Here is a 27,223-nt window from a genome sequence, read left to right as displayed (position 1 = left end):
AAATATGAATGGCATAGCTGCAATAAAGAACACAATGGGAAGTTTCAACAGCAGGCTAGAAGAAGCTGAGAACTGAATCAGTGAGTTATAAAAGAAGGTAGAAAAAAATATCCAAGCAGAGCAGCAGCTGGGGGAAAAAAATTTAAAAAGCAGGAGGAGAGTTTAAGGGAGCTTTGGGATAACATGAAATGAAATAACATTTGCATAATAAGAGTGATTGAAGGAGAGGAAGCTGAGCAAAGAATAGAAAACCTGTTTGAAGAAAAAAATAACAGAAAACTTCCCTGACTTGAGGAAGAAAAAAGTTACACAAGTCCAGGAAGCAAGAAGGTCCCAATCAAGATGAATCAAAAAGACCTATACCAAGACACATCATAATTAAATTGGCAAACATAAAAGACAAAGAAAGAATCTTAAAGGCTTCAAGGGAGAGACAGAAAGTCACCTACGAGGGATCTCCCATTAGAATCTCAACTGATTTCTCAACAGAAACACACCAGGAGAGATCAATGGGGGAAAGGGGGGACATATGTAATACTTTCAACAATAAAGATTTAAAAAATAAAAATGTAAAAGATATCTATAGGGAAATTTTATGGTCAGGATTTTATTTTAAGAGGATGGACTGAATAAAAAAATAAATTTTATATGAAGAAAGAAAGAAAGAGAGAAGTATTTACTAGAGGCTGTTGTAGGCCAGACATGGTGATAATATTGGGATGCTAGTGCACAACCTATGACTTTACAGAGGCCAAGGATGTTGAATTTTGGTCCCTTGGGTGTTCTAAGATTTGCTTCTTTTCAGAAAGCAATTGGGAGCATGGGAGCTTCTTTGACTAAGTAGCAAGGGACAGGAATTGCATTCTGGTTCCATTTTGTCCTCCAATTTGTATTCAGACTTAGGCAAGAGTTAAAGAGTTTGATGATAGATAAGCACAAATGAGAAACAGTGCAGCCCAGTGCATCTTTGCTTAGGGTAATCTCTCTTTTCCCTTTCTCCTCTCCAGTCCTGCTTTCCTGCCTCTGACGCAGGGAACTAAGGGTTCCAATTAAATTTTTGTGGACAAAGGGCAAGCTCGGCTTCCTCAGATAACAGCTGGCAATAAATCCATCAGCACATCCACTTTCAGAGAACAGTCCCTGCTGAACTGCTAACAGCTGCCAATATCTCGTTGAGTACCTCACACAAGATGGGCTCTTCGGTAAGAAATTTCTCTGGACAAATTTAATCCTTCCTTGTACTTATGTCTCTCAAAAGAGAATTTTTGTTCTAAAGTAAAGTTTACTACTAATTAGTTAGCAAATGCTTGATGTTGTTTTGTTTGTTGGTATTTTGGGGTTTATCGTTAGGGTACATATTTTGAACCATTTTACATCTTTCAGTTTTCTTTTGCTTTCCTTTTAGCCTCTTTACTTCCTTCCTTACAAATTCTAAATAAATTTGTATTTAGAAATGCCTTGTTTATACAGGATCTTAAGTGACTGCATGCATTTTCTGTTTGAAACTTAATGGGATTTGGTTCATTGGGGACCACTTGCTTGCTTAGAGCTGTGCTGTGAATAATGTTCTTCTTCCAGACCTGATCTTAGAACGTAACAGAGAGTAGCTCAGTGCTTGGGATACTTCCAACACTGGAGGCTGGCTATTGAATCCCAGTGATAAACACTTAACATTGTTTCCTTTTTGTACTATGAAAATAGTCAATAACAAAACATTTACAAATTATGGAAGAAATGAAAAAGAAGATAATTTAAGCATCAGTTATAATAGCTGGCATTTGGGTATGTATCTTTCTAATATTTTAAAAATATGCAAATCAATTTCTTATATAACTGAAATCAAGCTATAAATACAGTTTAGTATCCTTTTTAAAACTTGACATCATATTAAGAGCATTTTCTAAGTCATTGAAATTGTTTGGAAACATGATTTTAAGAGCTGTTTATATATCTCCATTAAAATGTTTCATTTACATTATATGAATAATTCAAATTTTGTCATTTTAAACCTAAATTTTGGACTGTACTCCTGATCATTTTCTAAGGATATGTTCTTAGAAGTAGAGTTACCAAATAAAAGGATATCCAATCATTAGAGCCTGATGCATTTCATGGCAGTAAACTATTTTAAAATTTGCATGATTGGTATTATTGATACCATAACAGAAGCCATATAAAAGAAAATAAAAAATTTGCCAGAAACTGTTATTACCTGAAAACAGTACAGCCCACTGCATCTTTGCTAAGGTAATCTCTCTCTCTCTCTCTCTCTCTCTCTCTCTCTCTCTCTCTCTCTCTCTCTCTTTTCCAAAATACAGTTACTTAACAAAATAACAGTTTAATAAAATGCTGTTACTCATTGTTGACTAATGATGACATGAAATCCTAAATAGAAAACTAATCATGAATGTTAATATTTTATTTACACATAGTAACACATCATTCTGAGCAGGGATTTATACAATAGTTTAAGCTAAAGGATAGGAGTACTTCCAGTACCACAGAGCAAAGGGAGGTGGTGGGATACATGCCTACAAGTTAAAAAGTTTGGATTTCATTCTAGCTTGATACCCATTGTATGACCTGAGACAAACCTCCCAGTTTGAGTCTCAGATTTCTCATCTGTGAAAGGAAAGTGCTGGTCTAGGTCAGTGTTTCTCAGTTGGCACCATGAGTCACACTTGTGGCCCATGAGGTATTTTTGTGTGATGCATAGAGACAGACCATAATTTGGTTTTGGCATGGCACATAAAGTTATTTTTTAAAACAAGCATTTCAGTTTGTTATTTTAAGTGGATTTGGAGGGAAAGATTGCAGAAGTAATCGTGTAAGTAATCTTTAGATACGATGTGATCATGGGAGTGATAGACAGGTGTCTGACACTTAAGAAGGAGCAAGGTGATCTCAAGAATCCTCGTCCTATGCTGGGTAGAATTCCAGTTATGAGAAGCTGGTAAGCAGTGATTGGCAGGCCCGCTGGGAACCAGGCAGAGTTATTAAGCGGTATAAGTTGTGAACAGAGCTCTGATCAGGTGGCTCAGTTGGTTGGAGCATCCTCCTAAATACCAAGAGATGGCAGGTTCCCAGTCAGGGCACATACCTAGGTTGCAAGTTCGATTCCAAGTTGGGGTATGTATGGGAAGCAACCAATCTATGTTTCTCTCCCACATCCATATTTCTCTCTTTCTCTCTCTCTCCCTTCCTCCCTCTAAAAATCAATAAACATATTCTTGAGTGGGAATTAAAAAAAAAAGTGAATAGAGACAGGCGTGGAAAAGTTTCCAAATTCCTGCAACTCTGTACTTTTTATTTAATAGTGAGTTTCACTTGTCTGGGCAGACTTCCCCCTCTACTGAAAAGGCTGCTGAAGACAACCTGCATTGTCACAGGACCTTCCCTAAGAACCTGGAAGAGAAGACCCTCAGCCCAGTCCTCACCATGCTCAGGGCTGTCAGGGATGCCCCTCAGCATTGGCTGCAGGAGGGGAGAGAGTCCAGGAAGCTGGTGCTGGTGGTTGTGTTCGTGGCTCTGCTCCTGGACAACACGCTGCTCACAGTGGTCGGTACGTCTAGGGTCTTGGTGTCGGGGATAATTTGCTCTGGGCCCAGCAATACCCACCCCTCTAGCTTTCATCAGTGAATGGACTGTCATGCTTGAAACGGCCCAGAAGTTTCTTGGAATTGGAGGAGACAGCAGGAAATGGGTCTGAAGCTTGGCAACCATTGCTGAAAGTTCTAGGGGTTCAAAAATAAGAAGATTCAGGAGTATCTGACCAAAAAAGATAGACTGGGACCAGAACTGGTATTATTTCCTCCTCCTGCTCTCTTTCCAAGGTGCTAATGATTCCAAGTGGCCTCTGGAACACTGAGCCCCTTCTCATTGTTGCCTTCCCAGCTTCTGCTCCACCAAAATAGCATACTTTACATGGATACCCAGCTTTGTATCAAAACCTACCTTTCTGGTAGTTCATTCCCTCAGAGTCCTGCTTTATTTAGTTGGTAGTTATTCATCTTTACATTTGGCTATGCCAGTGTCTAAATGAGTGCTAATTTGTTGCCCCTCTTGAGTAAAATATCTGCTTTGAAACAAGAATCTTTCTGAGACAAATCATTAACCCAATATAGTCAGTTCTCAATATGTGGTAGTTTTGCTCTCTAGAATTGCTCCAGACTGAATTTAGCCAATACTGAATCATTGCTCCTAGGGGAACTATATACACACACATCCCATATAGATTATAATCTTACATCCTAAAAACACCCATCCTGGTAGTCTGTGTGTGGTTGTTGTTGTTGGTTTTTTGTTTGTTTGTTTGTTTGTGTGTGTGTGTGTGTGTGTGTGTGTGTTTAAAAATACATTTTAGCCGAAACCGGTTTGGCTCAGTGGTAGAGTGTCAGTCTGTAGACTGAAAGGTCCCAGGTTTGATTCCAGTCAAGGGCATGTACATTGGTTGCGGGCACATCCCCAGTAGGGGGTGTACAAGAGGCAGCTGGTCGATGTTTCTCTCTCATCGACGTTTCTAGCTCTCTATCTCTCTCCTTTCCTCTCTGTAAAAAATCAATAAAATGTATTTAAAAATACACTTTATTGATTTTTTACAGAGAGGAAGGGAGAGGGACAGAGAGCCAGAAACATTGACGGTAGAGAAACATCACTTCCTGCACACCTCCTACAGGGGATGTGCCTGCAACCAAGGCACATGCCCTTGACTAGGGCAGTCTGTGTTTTTTTTAAAAACACACACATAACAATATTTTTTTAATTGATTTTGGAGAGAGGAAGGAAGAGGGAGAGAGGTAGAAACATCAATGAGAGAGAACATCAATCAACTACTTCCTGCATAGACCCTACTGGGGATTGAGCTTGAGATCTGGGCATGTGCCCTAACCAGAGTTGAACTAGTGACCTCCTGGTGCATGGGTCAGTGCTCAACCATTGACCCACACCTACTGGGCAGTTCTATTTTTTTTTTTAATATTTTAATGTTTCAGGTACGGGATATTTAATATTATATTATTTTCAAGTGTACAGAATAGTGATTGGACATTTAGATAACTTACAAAGTGATCCCCCTCTAAGTCTAGTCACCTGGCATTATACACAGTTTTTACAATACTAAAGGCCTGGTGCATTAAATTTGTGCACTCAAGGAGGTCCCTCAGCCCAGCCTGTGCCCTCTCACAGTCTGGGAGCCCTTGGGGGATTTCCAACTGTTGCCATGAGCCTGGCTTCTGGCTGAATGGTGCTGCCCCTGTGGGAGTGCACTGACCACCAGGGGGAAGCTCCTGCATTGAGTATCTGCCCCCTCACGGTCAGTGCATGTCATAGTGACCAGTCATTCTGCTGTTTGGTCAATTTGCATATTAGCCTTTTATTATATAGGATCATTGATTGTATTCCCTATTCTGTACTTTACATTCCCATGACTAATTTGTAACTACCCATTTGTACTTCTTAATCCCTTCGCTTATTTTCACCCAGACTCCCCAACCTCCCTCCCACCAGGCAACCATCAGTTTGTTCTCTGTATCTATGAGTCTGTTTCCTATTTTCTTTACAAAAGAGAAAACAAGGTCTGGAGAGCCGGCCTAGTCCAACCTCAGCTGGGAAAGTCAGCATCTGGTGACTCAAAATTTTCCCTACTCTCTGCATGCATGTCTGAGAAAACTCATGACAGCTCTGCAGGTATTGACTTTGTGGTAACAAATAAATTTTAGCAAGTAGGTGAATTAGCCAATATGGAATCTATGAGTGATGAGGACCAATTGTATGATGGTTGAGATCCAGGTACTTGAGCTAATAATATAATGTGGGTGGGCATAATATATTATTGGGATTTAAATCATGTCACTTAGACACCTGCCTTGAGCATGAAACTGAACCTCATAGCAATGACCCTGGATCTACTAGTGGTAAAAAGACAATGTGTCCTTAGCCCTCACCACATGTCCTTCTTGACTTTCAGTGCCCATTGTGCCCACCTTCCTCTATAACACAGAATTAAAAGAAGTCAACACTTCTCTGCACCTCAGCACTGCCACAACTTTCCAGCATGCCCTCACTTCTCCTGCCTTTTCTACCATCTTCTCCTTCTTTGATAACAACACCATGGCTGTTGAAGAAAGTGCTCCCAGTGCCACAACATGGACAAATGCCACTTCTAGCACCATCGCCCCTCTAGTCACAGAGGCCATCTCATCCCATAAAAATAACTGCTTGCAACACTCAGAGTTCTTGGAGGAAGAGAACATACGAGTCGGGCTTCTGTTTGCTTCAAAGGCTGTGATGCAACTTCTGGTCAACCCATTTGTGGGACCTCTCACCAACAGGTATCTCCGTGGGTGCTCAGGGGTTCAGGAATAAGAGAATGGACTAGGCATCCTAAAGATGGTTAGAAGGTAGAAAGAAGGAAACTCTCTTGTCTGCACCCTGGGATACTCAGCTGTTAAAAAAGCTGGTTACCCCAAGGGATAGCATGATGTTGATGAAATGCCATGGCTTCCAATTTTCTTAGTGATGCAAGGACTAGAATACCAAGAAGGGAACCATGAAGAGAAGTATGCCATTGATGTTTATTTTAGTGTCCTAGAACTTGGCTCCCATAGGATAAGGATGGGAATGGAACAGGCCTATTGTAAGCTAGAAAACAGGCTTCTTAGCAAGTTGTGCTTGGGATTGCCTGATTTCTCAAAGTGGTATACACTTTGACTAGGCTATCCTTTCTGGAAAAGAAAATTTTGACCCTGGTCTATGGGAAATTTTTTATGTTTGTTTACTTGCTTATATGCAGTCACATGTCATATCCGTTCTCTACACCTGCACTCAAATAAATGAATTTCTCTTCCCAATGACATGAAAATATATAGTCCAAGTATATGGATACCTACTGGAACTGTATCTTTTTTTTTTTTTAATTCCCTTTTAGGATTGGATATCACATTCCCATGTTTGCTGGCTTTGTTATCATGTTTCTCTCCACGCTTAGTAAGTAATTTGCTTCCTCATTTCTTCCCTTCACTGATTACCTTTGATTTTATCACATGTGCTGCCAGGAAGACAGCAGGGTCAAGCTAGCTCAGTGGCCTATGATACTGAATTAAATGCTTTGCACCTTCTGGTATGGGGACTAGAGCAATAATGGCAACTCAGCCTGTTTGGAATTTGTATATTCTGCTACAGAAGGTACTTCACTTTCTTCAGCAAGGGAAAACTGTGAAGGCTGTTTTGCTGTGTATGTTACAGTGTGTGTGTGATCCCTTAGGTGAGTTCAGAACAAACTCTCTTGCGTCTTTGAGAAGAGGCCATATTATTTTTTTCTATGAAAAGGTAAAGGACAACTAAAAAAGAATCTAAATTGGACAAGAGCAATTGGAAAAGTCCCCAAAGTCTGCTGCCTTCAAATAAGAAGGAAAGATCAGGAAATGTATTAAGTTAGGAAAGTAAATTTGCTAAAGAAACAAGAAGTAACCAAGAAGTGTCCCTAATAAAATATAGATGGAATAAGAGCAGTAAGTGAAAAAAAAAAAAAAGTCTGGAAATTGACCCTGAGAATTAAAATAAGCATAAATGAATGAAGTGGGGTTCATGCAGGGAAGGCAGCCTATGGACCCACTGCTGACTCTCTGACCAGAACCACAGACTTTCTTATCCCTCCAGTTTTTCTTACCACCTTTCTGTTATTACCTTTTTATTGCTTCTCCTTAGGCGTTCTTCCCTTCCAGCACAGGGCTTGCCTCCTGTCTTAACAAGAGTTTGTATCATTCAGGGAGAAGGCTGCAAAGTACAGGAGCTGGATGAAGTTCTATCTTAAGCTTACTTAAGACAATTCTAGCTGAATCAAAAAAAAAAAAAATGAGGATATTCACGTTAGACACGTTTATTGAACTTCTGGGGGCTCAGCCTACACTAACCAGTACATTAAAAATGAATAGTTTACTCTGTTTCATCAAATGAGACATAATTCATTCCACGAAAGTTGATAGCAAACATCATTGTAGGTTTCTAGTTCCCCAGGACTTTATTTTGCTGTTATTGAACCGAAAGAGTTTGTCCACCCAGAGTGAGAGAGCCAAACCCTAAACACTGAAACTGCAGGGAAGAAATATTGGCTATTTTATTATGAATGGCACCATTCAAAGGCCCAAACTCTCTGGTGGTATGTAGGGTACAGTCATATAGGGCAAAATCACAAGACACTGTGGGTGAGGGGGCTCAGGGTCATGCTAAGAACTGATTGGTCTGAGAAGAGGTAAGAGTAATAAATAATTTTTTTGTAAAGGATATAGGAAGAACCAACCTTGAACAGATTGGAAATCAGAAGGCCTGGGAGAGGGCCCTGGAGGCCAGGCAAGGAGAGACCAAGTGTGTGCATGTTTGTAGACAATGTGATCATGTCGGGAAGAAATAAAGAGTTTATGAGACACCAAACAAGGGAAGACATCTGTAATGAATGGGCAAAAGGATTTCAGTTCTGCTGATACAGACACTCTGGGAAGGAGTCTTCTGTCTTTCGGGGGCTTTGCCCTGAAACTAGAGTGAGACATGTCTGCAATTACCAGCCTTACCACCAACACCCTGTAATTTCATTTCTGATAACATATTTTTATTTGGTTCTCAGTTTTGTGTATGTTAGTCTCTAGTAGACTGAGCCTCTTCAAGGGCATGAACTAAGTGTCTCTTTAGTTCACATCTGCTAAGAGCCTAGCACAGCTGCATACTCAGTGTTGCAGTACGAGGTAAGGGGAAAAGATCTGATTGGATAGAAATATATTATCTTAATATCTACTCATTGCTTGTGGCCCTTCACGCACACATAGCTTTTTATCCCCATATTTCAGATGACCCAGTAGGGCCCCAAAGTGGCAAAGGTCAAACCCAGGTGTTGCATAGGGGTGATCCAGAAGTAGGGTCTAAGGACAAGTTCCCAGCCCTGGGCATTGGACTTGGTAGACAACCCTGATGCCAATAGATAGAAGGTTGGATGTTGAGCTATGGAAATGTGGAAATCCAGCTTCCATCTACCCCGTTTCCCTGAAAATAAGACAGTGTCTTATATTAATTTTTTTCTCCCAAAGTTGCGCTAGGTCTTATTTTCAGAGGATGTCTTATTTTTGGGGAAACACAGTAACATGTGGAACCGATTTATGCTTCTGTGGTGTCTCAGTCTCATGCCAATTAAAATGTAATCCTGAGTAAGGGTGAGGGGGTTAGAAAGACAACTAACTCCAAGAACAGGGAGCAGTGAGTATGCTTAATTAAAACATATGCAAACGACTCATCTTTGTAATATCACGGGCAGGTTTTCTGGCTGCCAGGGAAAAAAGGCAACCTGCTAACTGGAGTATTTTGCTGTTCTCTTTGTCCAGTGTTTGCCTTTTCTGGTACCTACACCCTGCTCTTTGTGGCTCGAACCCTTCAAGGCATTGGATCTTCATTTTCATCTGTAGCAGGTAATGCTGACATCTTACACACACACCTGCACACACCACCTTGTTTATCACCTGCACACACCACCTGTTTATCATCGTAAGACCCTATTATGTAATTTATATGAAAAAAAAATTTAATATCCTAGAAGGCAGAAATTATGATTCAAAAACAAGATAATTATAGTGTTGCCAGCCGTGCCTATTAATTCCTCAGGCTGACATAACTCCCTCTGGTCATGTTAGATGGAGTTAGTTCGGGTCAAAGCAAGCCCTAGGTAAAACCATGAAGTAGGCCAGGCTTTTACTTAATGCCACTCTGTGGTCTTTTCTCTGTTCCCTCTTACTACTTAAAAGGAATAATAATGTTTATGAAATAATGTACCAGTAATGCCAGCACAGTTTGCAAAGTGTTATCAAATACAATATTAATGGAATCCTTGGCCATTTTACAAGTGAGGGAATGCACATGAGAGCTCAGCCCACACGCCTGTCCAGGCACTTGGCACTGACCCCCATTGAATAGAGCAGTGCTCTTTGTTCTTCTGCATTCCCTTCCTTGGTCTACTCCATATCTATTCATTCAGGGAAATGTGCTAGGAAATCATAACATGATGTGAAATCCAGTGTCATGGGACAATGGTATTCTGTGTTCCCTTCTCAGAGACTTGTACTTGCAACAATATTCTGAACAGAGAGAATGAGCAATGTGGGAGTTTGGGGGAGCAGCGGGGAAATATTTGTAAAATACAATGAGTTAAGAGTTGTAAAACCCCTCAAGCTGAAACTCAAGCTAAGATGATCCCAGAAGATATATCAGGGTGAAGGCCAAGGACCCTATGAGAAAGCAGACAGAAAACTCCTGCATATTCACTCCATCTGTTACCCCCTTCAGGTCTTGGGATGCTGGCAAGTGTCTACACTGATGACTATGAGAGGGGCCGTGCCATGGGAATCGCCTTGGGGGGTCTGGCTTTGGGAGTGCTGGGTAAGTGGCATCTGGCCCTAGATCTAGGTTCATACGGGTGGAGTACTGCAGACTCTCTGAAGATGGCTCCAGGAGGCAGATGATCTGCCGGTCATGGAAGACAATATTTTCCTTCTTTCTCTGTCCAATCAGGTTTTGAGTCCTTCTGAAAGTTGGCCTTGGAAAGGTGAAATCCCTTTCTCCTTAAGAAGCTGAATTGCTCTTCGGGGCCTGGGAATGGTCCAGAAACCTAGTCTAGTCAAGGGAGTGAATCTCCCCATGTCAGCAGCCACTGCCTCGCCTCTGCTTCCACACACGGCCAATTTTCAACATGAGAACATGCTCTTTGTCAGATTTTGTGCTAAATGCATTACAGACATAATCTCCTTCATTTCTCAGCACCATGCTGCAAAGGAGGAATGATTGCCACAGTGTAGAGATGAGAATAGGAACATTTAGATAACCACCCAAGGTCACACAGCCAGGGAATGCCGGAGCCGGGATACAGATGCAGATTTTCCAGGCTTGACTCCCAAGCTTCAAGCCATAAGGCTGTCCTTTCTTTGAAGTTCATCCCTGTTAAGGTTTAATTGACTAGTCCAATAAGCCACATACTTTTACTGAGCACTTACTAGATGCCAACCACAATGCTAGCCTAGGAGGGGCTATAGGAAAGAAATCTCGGACACGGTTCCTGCCTTATAGGAGCTTACAAGCTAATTAGGGAGAAAGCACTAAAAGTCTCACACTCCACCCTCTACCACCACAGGGAAGAGATGGAACAAAAGCCCTGCTCTTGGCTAGTATCCACCTACCCAAACACCCAAGCTAAAACTCTGCATCCCTGTATCCTTTCTCTCCTCTCACTCCCAAATGAATACACCCATTGCATTCTCTACAGCCACTTCCTCACAGTCAGCTCCTCATCATGTCTCAGTTGGAATGTGGCACCAGCCTCCTGCCTGATCTCTTACACAATCTCCTTCCTCCACGGTGCTCCAGAAAAAGCTCCCACTCCAGAGTTGGGGTATTTCTTCCCTGCTAAAAAGCACTGATTTTTTTCCTTAGCCTTCAAGGCCAAGTAGATGCTTTATCTGGATATATGGGGCCCTTAACTATTTGGCTTCAACCTTCCCAACTCTACTCTTACCCTCTCAAATACTCATATTCTAATAGAATTGACTTTCTTCTATTTCTTTTCCAACCACACTCTTTTCTGACACTTCTGTGCTCTTCACACCCCATTCTTCCTCACCAGTATTATGCACCTGACAAAGCCCACGCGGTTTCCTGAACGCACTACATTGTGCTAACACAGCACTTTGTAGCTGGAACCTTTACTGTTGAACTTTATTTTTTATACCACGTTCTAATTATTTGGATTCACCACCATGCTCATTTTCTCCACTAAAATGTAAAGACCTTGGAACCAGATCTTCTTCACCTCTGAATCCCCAGAATCTCATGTGGAGCTCAGCCCCAAGTAGGCCTCTGGGACGCACTCACTGGGGCCATGTGGGTAAGTCACGCAGGCTGGGAACTGGCCCTCACCTCTGCAGTCTCCCTGTTTTGCCTTTCCAGTGGGAGCCCCCTTCGGAAGTGTGATGTATGCATTTGTTGGGAAGTCTGCGCCCTTCCTCATCCTGGCCTTCCTGGCACTGCTGGATGGAGGTAAGTCACCACAAGAGGCCTGGGTAGGTGCTGTGGTGTCAGTCCTGACATGCTTGAATGGATTGAGGACTAGGAAAGAAGGGAGGAACGTAGGGAATTCGATCTATATGTGACAGAGTGAGAGCAATGTGGCTGTTATTGGAGCCGCCAACAAATCAGTGGGTAAACTGAACTGTCTCTTTCCTTCTTAGCGCTCCAGTTTTGTATCTTACAGCCTTCCAAATTCTCTCCTGAGGTAAGTAGACACCAAGCTCTATTGCCAAAAGATTTATAGAATGACTAAGGGGTTACCCAGATGTCCCTACCTAGACCATCCCTGCCAAATTACAAGAAGAAAGATGAAGGGGAATGGAGTCAGGGAAGTGAGAATTATTCTTTGATTCCCAGATAGGGTCATATTTAAGGTAGTGTGGGAGATGGTGTGGGAGTCTGGCTTGATATTGGACAAGGGTGGAAGAAGAGCCTTATGAACAATCAAATAAACCTTTTGAAGTACACACACACACACACACACACACACACACACACTCATGTATCATATACAATGTTTTGGTCAATAACAGACTGCACATACTATTGTGGTCCCTTAAGATTATAACAGAGCCAAAAAATTCCTATTGCTTAACAACCCTGTGGCTGTTCTGACAGTATAGCCATGGTAATGTAGCAGCATGTATCACTTGTGTTTGTGGTGTAACAAACCTAATGGGCCCTAGCCAGTTTCTTTGAGTGGATAGAGCATGGTCTGCAGACCAAAGGGTCCCAAGTTTGATTCCAGTCAAGGGCATAGACTACTCCCCGACCTGGCACTGGTAGGTCTTGTGCAGGAGGCAACCAACTGATGTGTTTCTCCCACATTGATGTTTCTCTCTGTCTTTCACTCTCCCTAAAAATCAAGGGGAAAATATTCTTAGGTGACAATGAACAAAACAAAACAAAACACCTACTGGGCTGCCAGTTGTATAAAAGTATAGCACATAAAATTATGTGCAGGATAATTACTGTTTTATGTACTTATTATATTATACTATTTATCATTATTTGATAGTGTGCTCTTTCTACTTATTAAAAAGGGGATTGCTGTACACCATCAGTGGCCTCATGCATCTCATGTTTACTGTGTCTCATGTTTGCATAACTTTCTCTTGTGCTTGATTTAATTTCATGTTGTTTTGTATAGTAATATGCTCTTCAAGCATGTCAAACGCAAAGGCTAACATGGGCCAAATAAACAAGGTTTAAGTTTATGTGGGCCACAAAAAAACAAAAGCTTCAATTTTCATAGAAATGTAGGTTTATTTCAATAGAAACGTGCTGAATACAAAGGCTGAAATAAATGAGTAAACATTAACATAAAATAATAGAACATTTTAATAAAAATTAATATTCTTTTCTTGAACATTAACTTACCAGACACTGAATAACTGCACAAATTAATAAGTGTAACACAAATAAACCTATTTTTCTTATCCTCCAAAAGTGAAATATTTCTTGTTGTGCACACCAAACAAGTCAGTACAAGACTAATGACATGGCAATTGGCTGCTAAAATATTCACCGCTAGTATTAGTGGAAAGAGATGGTGCATCTGTGTATAAGGAAAATGAATGCAACATGATTATAGTAATCAGTCATTAGCAAAAGTTGTAGTTCATTATTAATAATTATGTATAACAGGATATTGTAAAAACTAAGTTACACAATTTTTATTAAAATGTTTTTTACATACCATTATATTGGCTGGGCCACAAAAATATTTGTTGTGGGCCGCATGCAGGCCTCAAGTTTGATGTGCTTGCAGTTCATGCTTGTAGACTAGAAGCAACTGGCTATACCACATACCCTAGGTGTGTAGTAGGCTATACCATCTAGGTTTGTGTAAAGTACATTCTGTGATGTTTGCCAAAGACAAAATTGCCAATTGGCATTTCTTAGGATGTATCCCTGTTGTTAAGCAGTATGTGACTATATGTGTGTGTGTATGTGTGTGTGTGTGTGTGTGTGTGTGTGTGTGTGTGTATTCATCCTATATAATAAAACCCTAATATGCAAATCATCTGAATGGCAGAATGACTAGTTGCTATGACGCGCACTCACCACCAGGGGACAGACACTCAATGCAGGAGCTTCCCCCTGGTGGTCAGTGCGCTCCCACAGGGGGAGCACTGCTCAGCCAGAAGCCAGGCTAATGTCTGGAGAGTGAGCAGCAGTGGTGAGAGCCTCTCCTGCCTCTGCAGCAGCACTAAGGACACCTCGGGGGATGTCCAACTGCCAGCTTAGACCTGCTCCCTGCACTGCTGGCTTAGGCCCATGGGGAGCGAGCATGGACATCTGCCAAGGGGTCCCAGACTGCAAGAGAGCGGGGGCTGTGCTAAGGGACCCCTTCTGACCCATGCACAAATGTTGTGCACTGGGCCTCTAGTAGATATATATATAACTATATATATTCATGTATTATATTTATATAGTCATGAGTTTAATATAGATATTTAATACACAAGGTGTGGCAAAAGAACCAGGAAGGAGACAATGACTTTGGGAACTGCACATTCATGATTATAACACACCAGAGATAGAGAAGACCATAGAGACCATCCAGGCAACCTCTCCACAAAGAGCATCCTCACAGACTGTCATTCTGTCTCAGTTAAATATCAGAATTGGTATTTGTCTGATTCCAAGCCAAAAATGGCTCTGGGAAATCCATATCAAACCAGGAAGAAGGGAAGAGAAGAAAAGAGTGCAAAAATCATGGGAAAATTTGTTCTAAATACCTTGAATTTGTTGCTAAGTCAGGCCAAAGTATGGGTAACTTGGGAACCCACTACTTGTAATTGGCGTCTGAAGTTGGGGCAGCCCTGAGGGGCTGAATCCTGACCCTGTGGGTTCTGTGCTATCTCCAGGTCTGTGCATTCTCAGATTCTGTGAAAATAGGAGAAATTTATATACCATACAAATGGAATTTTATTGTCCATGTTCTCAGAGTACCAAGGGGACTCCACTCCTTACACTTCTCAAAGACCCTTATATCCTGGTGGCTGCAGGTAAGTTGACAATACTCCCCCTTGGGTTGGGAGAGTCTGGGCATCATGGCCACGTGGCTCACATAACTGTCCCCCAGGCTCCATCTGCTTTGCCAACATGGGAGTGGCCATGCTGGAGCCCACACTGCCCATCTGGATGATGCAGACCATGTGTTCCCCTGAGTGGCAGCTGGGTAAGTGACCTTGGCCCCCAACTCAGGCTTGAGCAGAAGTGTATGCCACAGCCCTTTCTCGGGGTTAGAGAAGCATCACTAGGTCCAGGTCTTCAGGGTCACAGAGAGACAATGTGCTTCCTTCATAGAATGACCTGCCCATTCACACCTGGAAATCAAGCCTGTTTGGGTGGGTAGTGCCTCCAAAAAGTAGCCTAAGAAGGACAGGATGGGAGGGGCTGACAGGGCTGTAGAGCAGCAACTTCCTGTGTGGGAGAACCATTAATGATTTCTAGTCAGAGGACCTAGATTTTCATTTCTATTGATTGGCTATGCAAACTCTGCAAGTCACAGAAAGAAACTTTCTGAGCATCACTATTTGCATCTCTAAAATAGACATCAGAATTCTATCTAGTTCAAGGACAATTCAAGGAATAAATGCAGTCGTGCCCTGTAGAGCATTAATATGCATCCCCATTACCATTTATATTTTCTCTCTTCAACTCTCCTTTGTCATTATTATTATTATTATTATTATTATTATTTTGCTACCTTTTCACCTCTGAAAAGGAGCCCTCACCTAAGAAAGGTGCTGGTCTCAGTGCCCCCGTGGAGAGCTCTGGGCCCAGGAGAGAGGCCTGCTCCATGGAGAGATGTCCTTGTGACCCATCTGAGCTTAAAGAAGCGGCGCTGGCCCTTTCCAGGAAGCCCGAGGACAGGGACAGAGAAGTCTACGTGCAAATTTCTCAGTCACAGCAAGGACGAGAGGCTCATGGGGCCAGAGGGGAAGCCGATAAGGACCTGATACGGCTCAGCATGCAATAAAAAGCACTAAATCTAATTTTTTAGGGGACGATTCTAAGCAAGGCTCCCAGCCCCAAATTGAATTTTTCTGGGCTGCAGCTGCCTCTGACCATGACAATTAATTGAGTTAGTCAGTGCTTGGTGGCAACCAGCATCCCTGACCTGAGGTTCTGGCTGTGCAGGTGGGAACCACAGCTCAAAATAGCCCTTCTCCAGCCTTCTTTACTCAAAAGAGAGAATATTAAAAGCAAACCAGCATCTGTCAGTGACCGGTGAATTGTTGACTTTGGGCTTAATTGTAATCGGCACAATAGTTTCCATTAGGCAGCACTATTACCTCTTGGTGGGAGAGCCAGAGTGGCAGGTGAGACCTGAGGAAGCACACAGGATGATTTCCGGGGTCCTCCTTGCAGGCCAGGCTGTCACAGCAAGTCAGAGCTCAAAGAGGCTTTGTCTCCCCCGTCTTTACAGCGTTCGTTCCTCGGTGCTATCTTTATCAAACTGCCTGGAAAGCTTGTTGAAACTCAGATATGGAGGCCCCGCCCAGCAATTCAGTGAAACAAGTTTGCATGCCTAGTCAGTTTCCGGGTGATGCTGACAGGGCCTCAGTGACCACACTGAAAAATATTGTTCTACATACAGATCACCTCGCAGTGCTGGGAGGAAAGGAGATGAGGTTTTGGGAGGGATTGTTGCCGGTGACTGAGCACTCCAATGTCCCACATGCCTCCTGCTCCGACCAAGGGAGCAGGTGAAATACTTGGGCTTTGGAAACAGGCAGCCTGGGTTTGAATCCTGGTGGCCACTTACTGGTTGTAACCTTGGATAAGTTTCCTAACCTCTTGTGAATTCCACTCTTTTTATTTATAAAAATGGAGCCGCTTTTCAGAGTTGTTTTCAGGATTAAATGGATCTATGAATTCCAAAAGGATTCCCACCATGTATAGAATATAGCCTATACTCAGGAAATCAAAATCATTACTGTTTTCTTCACTGCTTTTTGTTTAAAGCACTTTGACAATCACAACTGTATAATCCCCACCCCTTGAAGATGTGCTATGAAAAGTACATGTGTGTCTGTGGACATACAGTCTGGAACACCTGCTTTGTACAAGATGTCACTGAAATGCAAGCTATTCCCGGGCTCTAAAGAACAAGCCACTCTGATTGAGGAAAATCTCTTTCAGAAAGTTTCATGCCATTTAAAATGACAGTAAGAGGATGATCTAGGACAGTGGTCGGCAAACTGAGGCTCATGAGCCACATGCGGCTCTTTGGCCCCTTGAGTGTGGCTCTTCCACAAAATACCACATTTGGGCGCGCATGTACAGTGTGATTGAAACTTCGTGGCCCATGTACAGAAGTCAGTTTTCGGCTTTCAAAAGAAATTTTAATCGTTGTACTGTTGATATTTGGCTCTGTTGACTAATGAGTTTGCCAACTACTGATCTAGGAGGCTAGTAGGCTTCCTAGGGGAACTTAATTCCAGACAATCAGGGAAATAGTTGTCTATTTTTTTAAAGCAATTAAACATAAACAAGTGGGTGCAGTTTGAAACAGATTGCCATGCTGTACAGGTTGACTAGACAAATCCAATGAGGTACACTTCACTTCCACCCGCAGGAGAGAATATTAAAAGCAAACAAGCCACCCGCCGGTACCTGGAGAATTGTTGACTTTGTGTTTAATTGTCATCGTCATGATAGTTTCTATTAGGCAGCACGTTTCCTCTCGGTACAGAGAGGCCGAGAGGCTGGCAAGGCCCACGGAAACTCACACAGCGGATTCCAGGTAGTCCCTTGTGCTGGAGCCATCTGGCTGCCACATTGGAGGTGTGGGTGGTAGAAACACCTGGAGTTGGAGTGAGAAGGCCTGGGTCCAAGTCCTGACCCTGTTTCTCACCAGATGATACTAGGTAAGGCCAGTGCTCAGAGGGTGCTTCACCTGTGCCAGAAGCTACGCAAAATTGTTGCTATGCATTGTGTCATCTAAGCCTCTCAGCCAGCCAATTAATAGGAATTATTATTATCCCCAGAGTTCAGAGGTTTCTTATTTTGACCCAATTTCCCATTTTCCTCCCCAACCGTGGGCCTTATGGAACACTGTCCTGGGCAAGGTGCTGGTACCCTCAGCCTCTTCTCTGTACACATCCCTCATCTCCTTGCCCTAGCTGAGACCTGGATGTTTCCCAAAAATGCTATTTTATGCAGCCCTTTGGTAGAAGCCCATGCTCCTCCCTTGCTCTCCTTTGCAGCTTCTGAATAATTTCTTCTTCATTCTCCTTCAAAGAACCTCACTCCTTTGAAGATCATGTCATTAAATTATACCGCCCACCCCTTTTCCCTTCAATCATCCACCAACCCCTTACTCACCCCTCTCATTCATTAAAGCTGTCAACATCGGGCTCCTTTTCTTTTCATCTCTAATCCTGTCACTGTTTTTGGTGACTTCAGTAACCAGGTGAAAAATCCTTTGGTATTTAATTTTACTCTTTTGCAATGATCCTTTTCTCCTCTCCAATCCACCTTAACCAGTCAAACCTTCGTATAATCTTGGCATTGACATCATCATTCATTATATCGCCTCTGAAATCTCCATTCTAAGCAATCCAGTTATCCCCTTCCATATTCCCTGCTTAGGTACTCTAATACCCCCCTGGCAACACATTTTGGCCACTTTGAGGTCACTGTTGGCCTTAGTTCTGTTTTACTCATGTCTCCACTTCTTTCTTTACTCAATGTAGATCCGGTCATGCCACTCCTTTAAAAGCACTGGATTCCTTTGCCACTCTTTCCCTGGGATTGTCACCTGGCAAAGCCTTGACTCTGGTTACATCTGTCTGGTAGCCAGCTCCTTGTCTGCACAAAACAGTGGAATGGGACAATAGGAAAACACAACCACACTGTTGGTCTCAGCTTAGATTTATGGCCACTACCATCTTTTTTAAAATTTTGTTTTTAATTATAGTTGACTAAGGTAGGGTTTTACACTGTCAAACAATTTTTTCTACAAGTTTCCTGGTAATGCTTTCCAAAATTACTATTTTACACTTCTCCATTCAGACCTCTTATACAACCTCATCCCTTCACTTTTATCATTGTCAACTCCCAGTCATGGAGAAAATAGAAGAAATGAGAAAGAAGCTCACATGTTCCCATCACTAAGCATACTCACTTGCCTGCACCTGTGCCCACATCACGGCCTTCTCTTTATGCCTGAAACATCCCAGCTTCTATCAAAGGCCAAACTTCCTTTTTCCCCTTTTCTCCTGGGTTTCATCCCTATAACCTACTTCATTGGCTGCTCCTCTCCCCATTTCCTATATCCTTCCTTTCTTCTAACTTTTAAAGGTAAGAGTCCTCAGAACCTCTGACCTTTTGTCTATTCTTTTCTACTTGATCTTTGGTAGTGTGCCCAGACATTCCATTGCTATAGGAACCATGCATGAACCAGTTAGGGAACGTATCTGTGTTGAGGATCTTTCTGTAGAACTCTAGACTTGTGTGCCCAGCTGCCTGATGTCTCCATGGTACATCTAATAGTCTTTCAAGCCTTTCATGATCCTGCCAAGCTCTTTCTTCATCTCCAGTCTCTAGCCACCCAATTCATTAGGGCATCCTTGGTCATCTTTGATTTTTCTCTTTCCCCCACTCCTCTGCCTGTCCCCAGTCCAACAGAAAATTCCACTGACTCTACCTGCAAAATACCTTCACTTCTCTGTATAGTGACTTCTTTATAAAAAAAAAAATCATAATTGTTGAGAATATTACAGACTTATCCCCAATTATCTCCCCATTGCCCCCCTTCACTCAAATACCCCCTACCCCAAGCCCCTATGCATATAAATTCTTTGGTTAATCTCTTTCTGCTACCCTCCCCTTCTCCTCTGAGATTCATCAGTCTGTTCCAATTTCCATGCCTCTGGTTCTATTTTATTCATTAGTTTATTTTGTTCATTAGATTCCTTGTTTGTTTATTTTTATATTCAATTATTGATAGATATGTATTTATTGCCATTTTATTGTTCATATGTTTTATTTCTTCTTCTTTTTCTTCTTCATCTTCTTCAAGACCCTTTAACATTTCATGTAATACTTGTTTGGTGGTGATGAATTCCTTTAGCTTTTTCTTGTCTGGAAAAGATCTTTATCTGATCTTCAATTCTAAATGATAGTTTTGCTGGATAAAGAATCTTAGTTACAGGTCTTGCTTTTCATCACTGAATATTTTTTGCCACTTCTTTTTGGCCTGTAGAGTTTCAGTTGAGAAATCAGCTGACAGTTGTACATAACTAACTGCTTCTCTCTTGCTGCTTTTAAGATTCTTTCTTTGTCTTTAACTTTTGGCATTTTAATTATGATGTGGGCTTCTTTGAGTTCATCTTGTTCAGGACTCTGAGCTTCCTGGACTTGTATGTCTATTTTTTTCACCAGTTAAGGGAAGTTTTCTGTCATTATTATTTCAAATAGGTTTTCAATTTCTTCTTCTCCTTCCAGCACCTCCATGATGTAAATCTTGGTATGCTTGGAGTTGTCCCAGAGGCTCATTATACTATATTCATATTTTTGCTCTTCTGTTTGGGTGTTTTTGCTTTCTCATATTCCAAATTGCTGATTTGATTCTTGGCATTCTCTACTTTATTATTGATGATATGTAAACTATTCTTCATTTCATTTAATGTATCCTTCATTTCTGACTGGCCCTTTTTATGTGGTTGATGTTCTCACTAAATTTCTTGAGGTTCTCATTAAGTTTCTTGAGCACCCTTATACCATTGTTTTGAACTTTGTATCTGGTAGTTTGCTTGCTTCCATTTCATTTAGTTGTTTGTTTTTTTTTTCTTTCGGTTTTTTTTTTTTTTTTTTTTTTGGCTATTTCTTCTGTTCTTTCATTTACAACATGTTTGTGTTTTTGTTTTTGGGGTATGTGTGTGTGTGTGTGTGTGTGTGTGTGTGTGTGTGTGTTTTGTGTTTTGTCTCTGCATTTTGGCTGCTTTCCTATGTTTGTTTCTATGTACTAGGTAGATCTTCTATTAGCATGTCTTTTGGAATTGGTAGAGTAGCTTTGTGTAGGTGTCCTGTAGGGCTAGTGGCTCAGCCTGCCCATCATCTGAGCTGGGCACTCTAGGTGTACACCTGTGTGGACTGTGTGCATTGTCCTGTTGTAGTTGAACCTTGATTATAAGGCAGGAATTTCACTTCCTATGAAGTATGTATGTCTTTCTCTAAAGCTCATGTTCTTATACTGATAACCAAGGGTATTTTATACATGAGAATGGTGCATTAGGGCTGGTATATTAAATGTATTAAAATCCTGCTCCTGAGGAATGCATATGGGAGCCTATGTAATCTTCTCTAGGTTTGCACAAGGATTTCCAACCCACAAATTAAACTGGTTTGCAATCCTTGAAGGAAATCTGGAGACTCCACTATATTACAGGAAATAAGGTGTTTTAGGGTAAGTGGGGCATGTCCTGAAATGCTGACCTGTGTCTTTTTACAGGTCTAGCTTTCCTGCCTGCCAGCATCTCCTACCTCATTGGCACCAACCTCTTTGGTGTGCTAGCCAACAAGATGGGTCGGTACGTAGATGGGGGATCTGGGAAGAAAAAGAGAAATATAAGATAGGGCAGACTTTTGAGGATGTTCCTGCACATGAGATGATGAACAACTTTCCTGAAGTTGACAATTAGCACCAAGTACACACAGACAAAAAATGCCCACTGTGAGCATGGGGCTGGTTAGGTGGTAAGAGCCCTAAGGAGAAAGGATGGTCCAGAGCTGGTTGCTATAGAAGAGGCGGTGACTATTTGAGGAACAATCTTTACTTTCCAGATGTTTATTGTCCAATTGAAAAGCTAAAATAACCCCACAGAAAACAGGTATGAAAAAAAGCAGTTCTCTGGGTCAGTGTTTCCAAACTGTGTTCCATGAAGCCATCAGAGGCCACCAAGGGTTGAAGACTAAGAAGTATCAGTCTGGATCCTGTTCCTCCATAACAGTGAGAGTGGCTTTAATTTTATATTTGTAGTGCAGCATAAATATTTTTTAAAATAACTTTTAAAAACACTGCTGTAGGAAATCAAAGAATGAAAGAAGTTTTGTTACGGTTTTTTGTATATGTGGTTTCTGAGATGAATCTTGAAGACCAAATGAAATATGAATACAGAAGTGGTTGTCTGAATTGGTAAATAGCAAGAATCAAGTTTGGGTGTTACTTCCAAAGGGCCAGTGCCTTGTCAGTCAACTGCTTCCTCTTCTACAGGAAGGGAGAATAGTTACCATTACCTCCTCTGCTTCTATATGGAAAAAAGTATGCAGTCAGGAAAGAGGTGGGGGAAGGAAAGGACTCACCTGGATACAATGTAGTCATGTAGAGATGCATTCATCTTCTGATGTCCTACTGGGTTCTGGAATTAAGAGTAGTAGGACTAGCCAGTGTGGTGGTGATGAGGTGGCAGGTGGAAGGGATCTCTCCTTTGGCATCATTTAATGACAGCTCTTTTTTTCCAGGTGGCTTTGCTCCCTGATTGGCATGGTGGTAGTGGGTATCAGCTTGCTTTGTGTAAGTATAATAAGGTCTAATTGAGACAGACAGAGCAAGAAAGAGAGAGACACCTAGAAATTTAAACACCAACTTTCCTTTAAAATGAGCAAAGGGTTGACTTGGCAAGGACTCAGAAAGGCCATTTCTGACTAAGTAGGAATTTAGCACTGAAAGAGATGCCACCAGGCATCACATTGAAGAGAGGTAAGGAAGGAGAGGGAGAGGGCAGTGGGAGGATTGAAGTCATAGATCTGAGGCTCTGTATATGGGCATATGAAGCAATACATGTTGGTATCTATTTCTGGGGCCAGCAAGATGGTGCATTTTATGGCTTCATTTAGTCATCCCATCCTGGCAGAACCCCATAAGCCATTAGATGTGGCATTATCTGTGCCTCAGCCTCCAGGACCAGAGTATTAGATAGAAGAGGAAAGAAAGAGGGCTTTTCCATTTTCAAGCTCTGTAAGCTGTTACTGTCTCCTCTTTCTAATGGAGACCATAAGCACACTTCCAGGGTTGCCAAGGTAATCCAGATAGACCACAGCAGTGTCTGGCATATAGTGAGCCCCAGTGAATCTTAGCCAATATCATTAATAAAATATAAGTACCCCTTGAGGAATCTTTCCCAACGTTATTATCAGCCATTAAAATCAAAATGATACATTAAGCCCTCTGAGGAGTGAGTGTGTTGAAGTAGCAAGTTTCGGTGACAGATGCCCAGGGAGGAAGGTAATGAAGCAGCAGAAGAGGAAAGGAAGGCTTCCATGGATGAGAGGGAGGGTGAGAGAATGAATTTGCTAATGTGGCTCCAAACCATGACACCTGCCCTCTAGCTTTTGGGTAAATGGTTGTTTGTATCTCCTCTCTTTCTTGCTTCAGTGGCTACCAAGTTAAGACTTGGATGATGTTGCTAACAAAAATTAGAGGAACTCCATTAAGTGAAGAACAAGGGTAGAAGTATGTGTTTGGGTGGAGGGGGTGGAGGACATGGAGGAAGAATCCATACAACAGAAAAACATTGTTATGATATAAAGCAGTCAAATCTGAGGTTCACCATTTATCTTGGAACTTATTAGCTCTGTAACTTTGGACAGATTGAACAGTCGTGTTCCTATCTTTAAAATGGAGGTAAAGAGTCTTCTTCATAGGAAGTGTGAGAGTCCAAACAAGTGGTATATGTGGCACAGAGCACGTGAGTGCCTATCATGGGAAAAATGCTTTGTTGTGCCACCTGCATATGACCCAGCTGGACTCCTGATGAACTCTCCCTCTTTCCCTACTGCAGGTTCCTCTGGCTCGTAATATTTTTGGCCTCATTGGTCCCAATGCAGGGCTTGGCTTTGCCATAGGTAAGACGTGTCTTTCAAGGAAATAAGAAGAACCTAAATGTTGGCTTTGGGTCACACCAGAGGAGGTCTATGGAAAGGTAGAGGGACGAGGAGGGCAGCTAGCAGGGGTATGGAGAGATGGGCTTATATTCTTACCTGGAATGGGTGTCCTGTTGAGTGGGGGGACAGCAGGCTAAGGAAGTGGACTAAAGGAAGGAGGGAAAGGGAAGATGCACAGACAGGGAGGGGCCTGAGGGGGCAGAAGGTATTCTGTTTGCTCTGGCCACAGGAATGGTGGATTCCTCTATGATGCCCATCATGGGACACCTGGTGGACCTGCGCCACACCTCCGTGTATGGGAGTGTCTATGCCATCGCTGATGTGGCTTTTTGCATGGGCTTTGCTATAGGTGAGTTGGTGAGAGGTGAGGAGGGGGGCACCCAGGACCTAGTGTCCCATCTCCCTTTTCGACTGTTTACCAGCTGGACATGGTGCTGGGAGGCTGATCCTCCCAAGGTTCTGGAGACATTTGACCCTGGAACATCCTTTGGGTCACCTGCTGACCCTCCACTGGTGTCTTTAATAAATACTGGTGACTTTGATTTATCTCTCACAGGCCCATCCACTGGGGGTGCCATTGTGCATGCTATCGGTTTCCCCTGGCTCATGGTCATCATCGGAGTCGTCAACATCATCTACGCTCCTCTCTGCTGCTACCTGAGGAGGCCCCCCGCCAGAGAGGAGAAGCTTGTAAGGGGCTCTGAACTACTGCTAAAAACAGCCTTGTTTCTTTCCAGGTCTCTCTCTATCCTTTTCATTCTGTGCTCTTACTTCCTCCTTGTTTAATCATCCCTCTGCTTTGCCAAGTGTTCCAATTTCCTTTTCATCTTTACCTTTCTTTTGTGGCCTTCCTTAATTTCCCTTCTCTACATAACCACTTCCTCTCTTACACCAGGCAGGTAAGCAGGGTAAACAAGGAAAATGGGAATTTTGTAGAGTTGGGAACAGGGACCATCAAAGGCATTTTATATTTGCTGTAGTTACTAGCAAAGCGTAAATTACCAAATTATCTCCCTAAAATGGATAGAATTCCACTGGGTTCATTCATTCATTCATTTATTTGTGTCTACCATGATCCTTACCAGGTCATCTCAAACTATCAAAACCTTAGGGGAGAGAACCACCACATATGATTTTAGTTGACAAGATACTTTCCTCTTATTGAAGCGTGAGGACCCAGAGGGCACAGATGGGTTAGGGATGGATGTGGTGGCTGCTCAAAGGAACAACAGAAGAAAGGGCTGATTGGGTGGGCGAGAGGGAGTATGCCAATTTTAGCTGTAGCCTGCACTACTGCTGTTAGGATTCAATTACAAGATATCAGATGTTTACCTTGACTAGGGTTGCTACAGCTAAGTGTCTTGGGAGGCCTGTGCACATACATACATGAAGCAGAAAGAGGCTCCTATGCTTGTTTCTCCTGAGTGATCCTAGACTTGGCTGAGCTAGCTGGGAAGGGAATGAAGAAACTGAGTAAAGATGTTCACTGATTTCTCTTTCTGCCTCTCGCTGCAGGCAATTCTGAGCCAGGAATGCCCAATGGAGACCCGGATGCACACAGTCCAGAAGACCGTGAGGGCATTTCCACTGGGGGAGGACAGCGACGAGGAGCCTGGCAGTGGGGAGTAGCAGCAGAAAGTGGTCCCTGAGCCTGTCACATGTGGTCCAATGAGGCTCAGACCTCAACGATCACCTCTTCCCCTGGAACTAGATCACCATGGGCTGCTCAGTAGGCTTCAATTCCCTCTCCCATGGTGTCTCTTACCCTCCCTCCCATGGATGCTAGGCCAGGTTCTCTCCTCACCTGTGTAACCCACGGCTCTCCCTCTCACATCGATGCCTCAGGTGGCCCATCTTTTTTGGGAGGACAGAGTGATGCTTTCTCCGAGGCTTCTGGGAGGCTGATTAAACTTGCACTGTGACAGGTTCTGCAAGGTGTGACTCATTTCCTGGAGGCAGCAAAGAGCACAGTGTGCCCCTGAAACCAGTGGGGTGACTAACAAACCTCATTTCATCTGTTGTCTGGTTTTCTTTGGCACATTCCCAATAGATTCTCAGGGTTTTGTGCTCTGTTCCTCTCCAAGTTTTTCCGGCTAGGTTGAGAAAGCTTCCTCAACCTGGCACTGCTGCTAAATTGACAATCTGGGAAATCTTTTGCCTGGTTTGTAGTGTTTTTCCTCTGTGGCAGAGCCTACAGCTGCTAATGTGACTCTTTCCTCAGTGAATGGAGGAGTCTTTTTTTTTTTTTTTTTCCATTACCATACAGAAGGGAAAGAGCCTGTTTCTCTTACGTTTGAGTTACTGGCATTCTCACTGTTCCCTCTGTGGACTTCCACCTTCCCTAAACCTCTTACCAGCAGACTCTGAGAAATAAAAGTAGGAGGCCAGAAAATTATCTAATACTCCCAAGATTTCATGGGAATAAGTACAAAGCAGCTGCCCTAAAATCCTTCCAATGGTGGATTTCCTAATTCTTTCCTGAGGATCATAATGAGGCATTGTTCCTATTTGTTGATGAATGTGTTATTGCATAATTCTGACATGGTAAACTAGATGCTTTTTATTGCAAAGAAAATCCGTGGGCAAATACATTTGGTACTATAAGCATTTTGACTTTCTGCTACTTTTTTAAAAACAATTATTGGGCAATGGGGTTTCAAAAAGATGGGAGACATGACACTCACTCTTAAGTAGCTTCCCATTTTGGGGGGCAAACAGGGCATGCAGAGTATAACAATGGGCAATACTGTAAGTTAGTGTCCACTCTTTTCATGTACAAAGAGACAGGGATGCTCATGGTCTGGATGGGGAATAATGAGATGGAGGCAGAGGCAGCAATGGAAAGACCCACAGGTGCAGGCTGCAGGGTGCCTGGGTATCAGATTGGGGTGTTCAGGCTTGACTGTGGTATACTGCCTGGCTCTGATTATTGCACACCTGTGTAGGGGTTTGGTGGGTGCAATACAAGAGCCAACTCATCAGAACACATTCAAGCTGAACCTCAGTGAATCTTATCACTTCGACAATGGATGACTGACTTATGGATATGTTTTTAGTGGGGTGGCATTAACTAGAGTTGCCAGATAGGCAAAATCCATGTGCTTATATTATCATTTAGTCAGGGTGATAATTGTCTCATTTTGAAGGAGCTTAATGATAAAATTAGGAAGTCATTTGTCAAAATATGTAAGCTATAACTACAGATGCAGGCTGAGCAGAGACCCCT

At 42.5% G+C, this 27,223-nt stretch overlaps 1 protein-coding gene across 1 annotated transcript; it reads left to right on the top strand.

Annotated features, from left to right (window-relative positions):
• Positions 1-952: 952 nt before the first annotated feature.
• SLC18A1 (solute carrier family 18 member A1) lies at positions 953-26,651 on the top strand. The gene is made up of 16 exons (XM_036450499.2): positions 953-1,202; positions 3,318-3,562; positions 5,966-6,329; positions 6,926-6,984; positions 9,366-9,449; positions 10,321-10,413; positions 11,974-12,063; positions 12,255-12,298; positions 15,047-15,107; positions 15,185-15,280; positions 21,566-21,644; positions 22,576-22,627; positions 23,895-23,958; positions 24,227-24,346; positions 24,554-24,687; positions 25,513-26,651. Exons 2-16 carry the CDS (start codon positions 3,439-3,441, stop codon positions 25,624-25,626), a joined length of 1,578 nt encoding a protein of 525 aa, XP_036306392.1. The 5' UTR covers positions 953-1,202; positions 3,318-3,438; the 3' UTR covers positions 25,627-26,651.
• The last annotated feature ends 572 nt before the right edge of the window (positions 26,652-27,223 follow it).

The sequence above is a fragment of the Pipistrellus kuhlii genome, unplaced genomic scaffold (genome assembly GCF_014108245.1).
Source record: "Pipistrellus kuhlii isolate mPipKuh1 unplaced genomic scaffold, mPipKuh1.p scaffold_m20_p_21, whole genome shotgun sequence".
In the NCBI taxonomy this organism is placed as follows: domain Eukaryota; kingdom Metazoa; phylum Chordata; class Mammalia; order Chiroptera; family Vespertilionidae; genus Pipistrellus; species Pipistrellus kuhlii.
Note: the sequence above shows the minus strand (reverse complement) of the source record. Positions and strands in the feature narration are given on the sequence as shown.

Excerpts from the sequence above, each read along its gene's own strand:
- SLC18A1 (XM_036450499.2), top strand. The coding sequence starts at position 3,439 with ATGCTCAGGGCTGTCAGGGATGCCCCTCAGCATTGGCTGCAGGAGGGG. Across the intron at positions 10,414-11,973 it reads TCTGGCTTTGGGAGTGCTGG|TGGGAGCCCCCTTCGGAAGT; the intron begins GTAAGTGGCATC and ends TTGCCTTTCCAG. Across the intron at positions 15,281-21,565 it reads TTCCCCTGAGTGGCAGCTGG|GTCTAGCTTTCCTGCCTGCC; the intron begins GTAAGTGACCTT and ends GTCTTTTTACAG.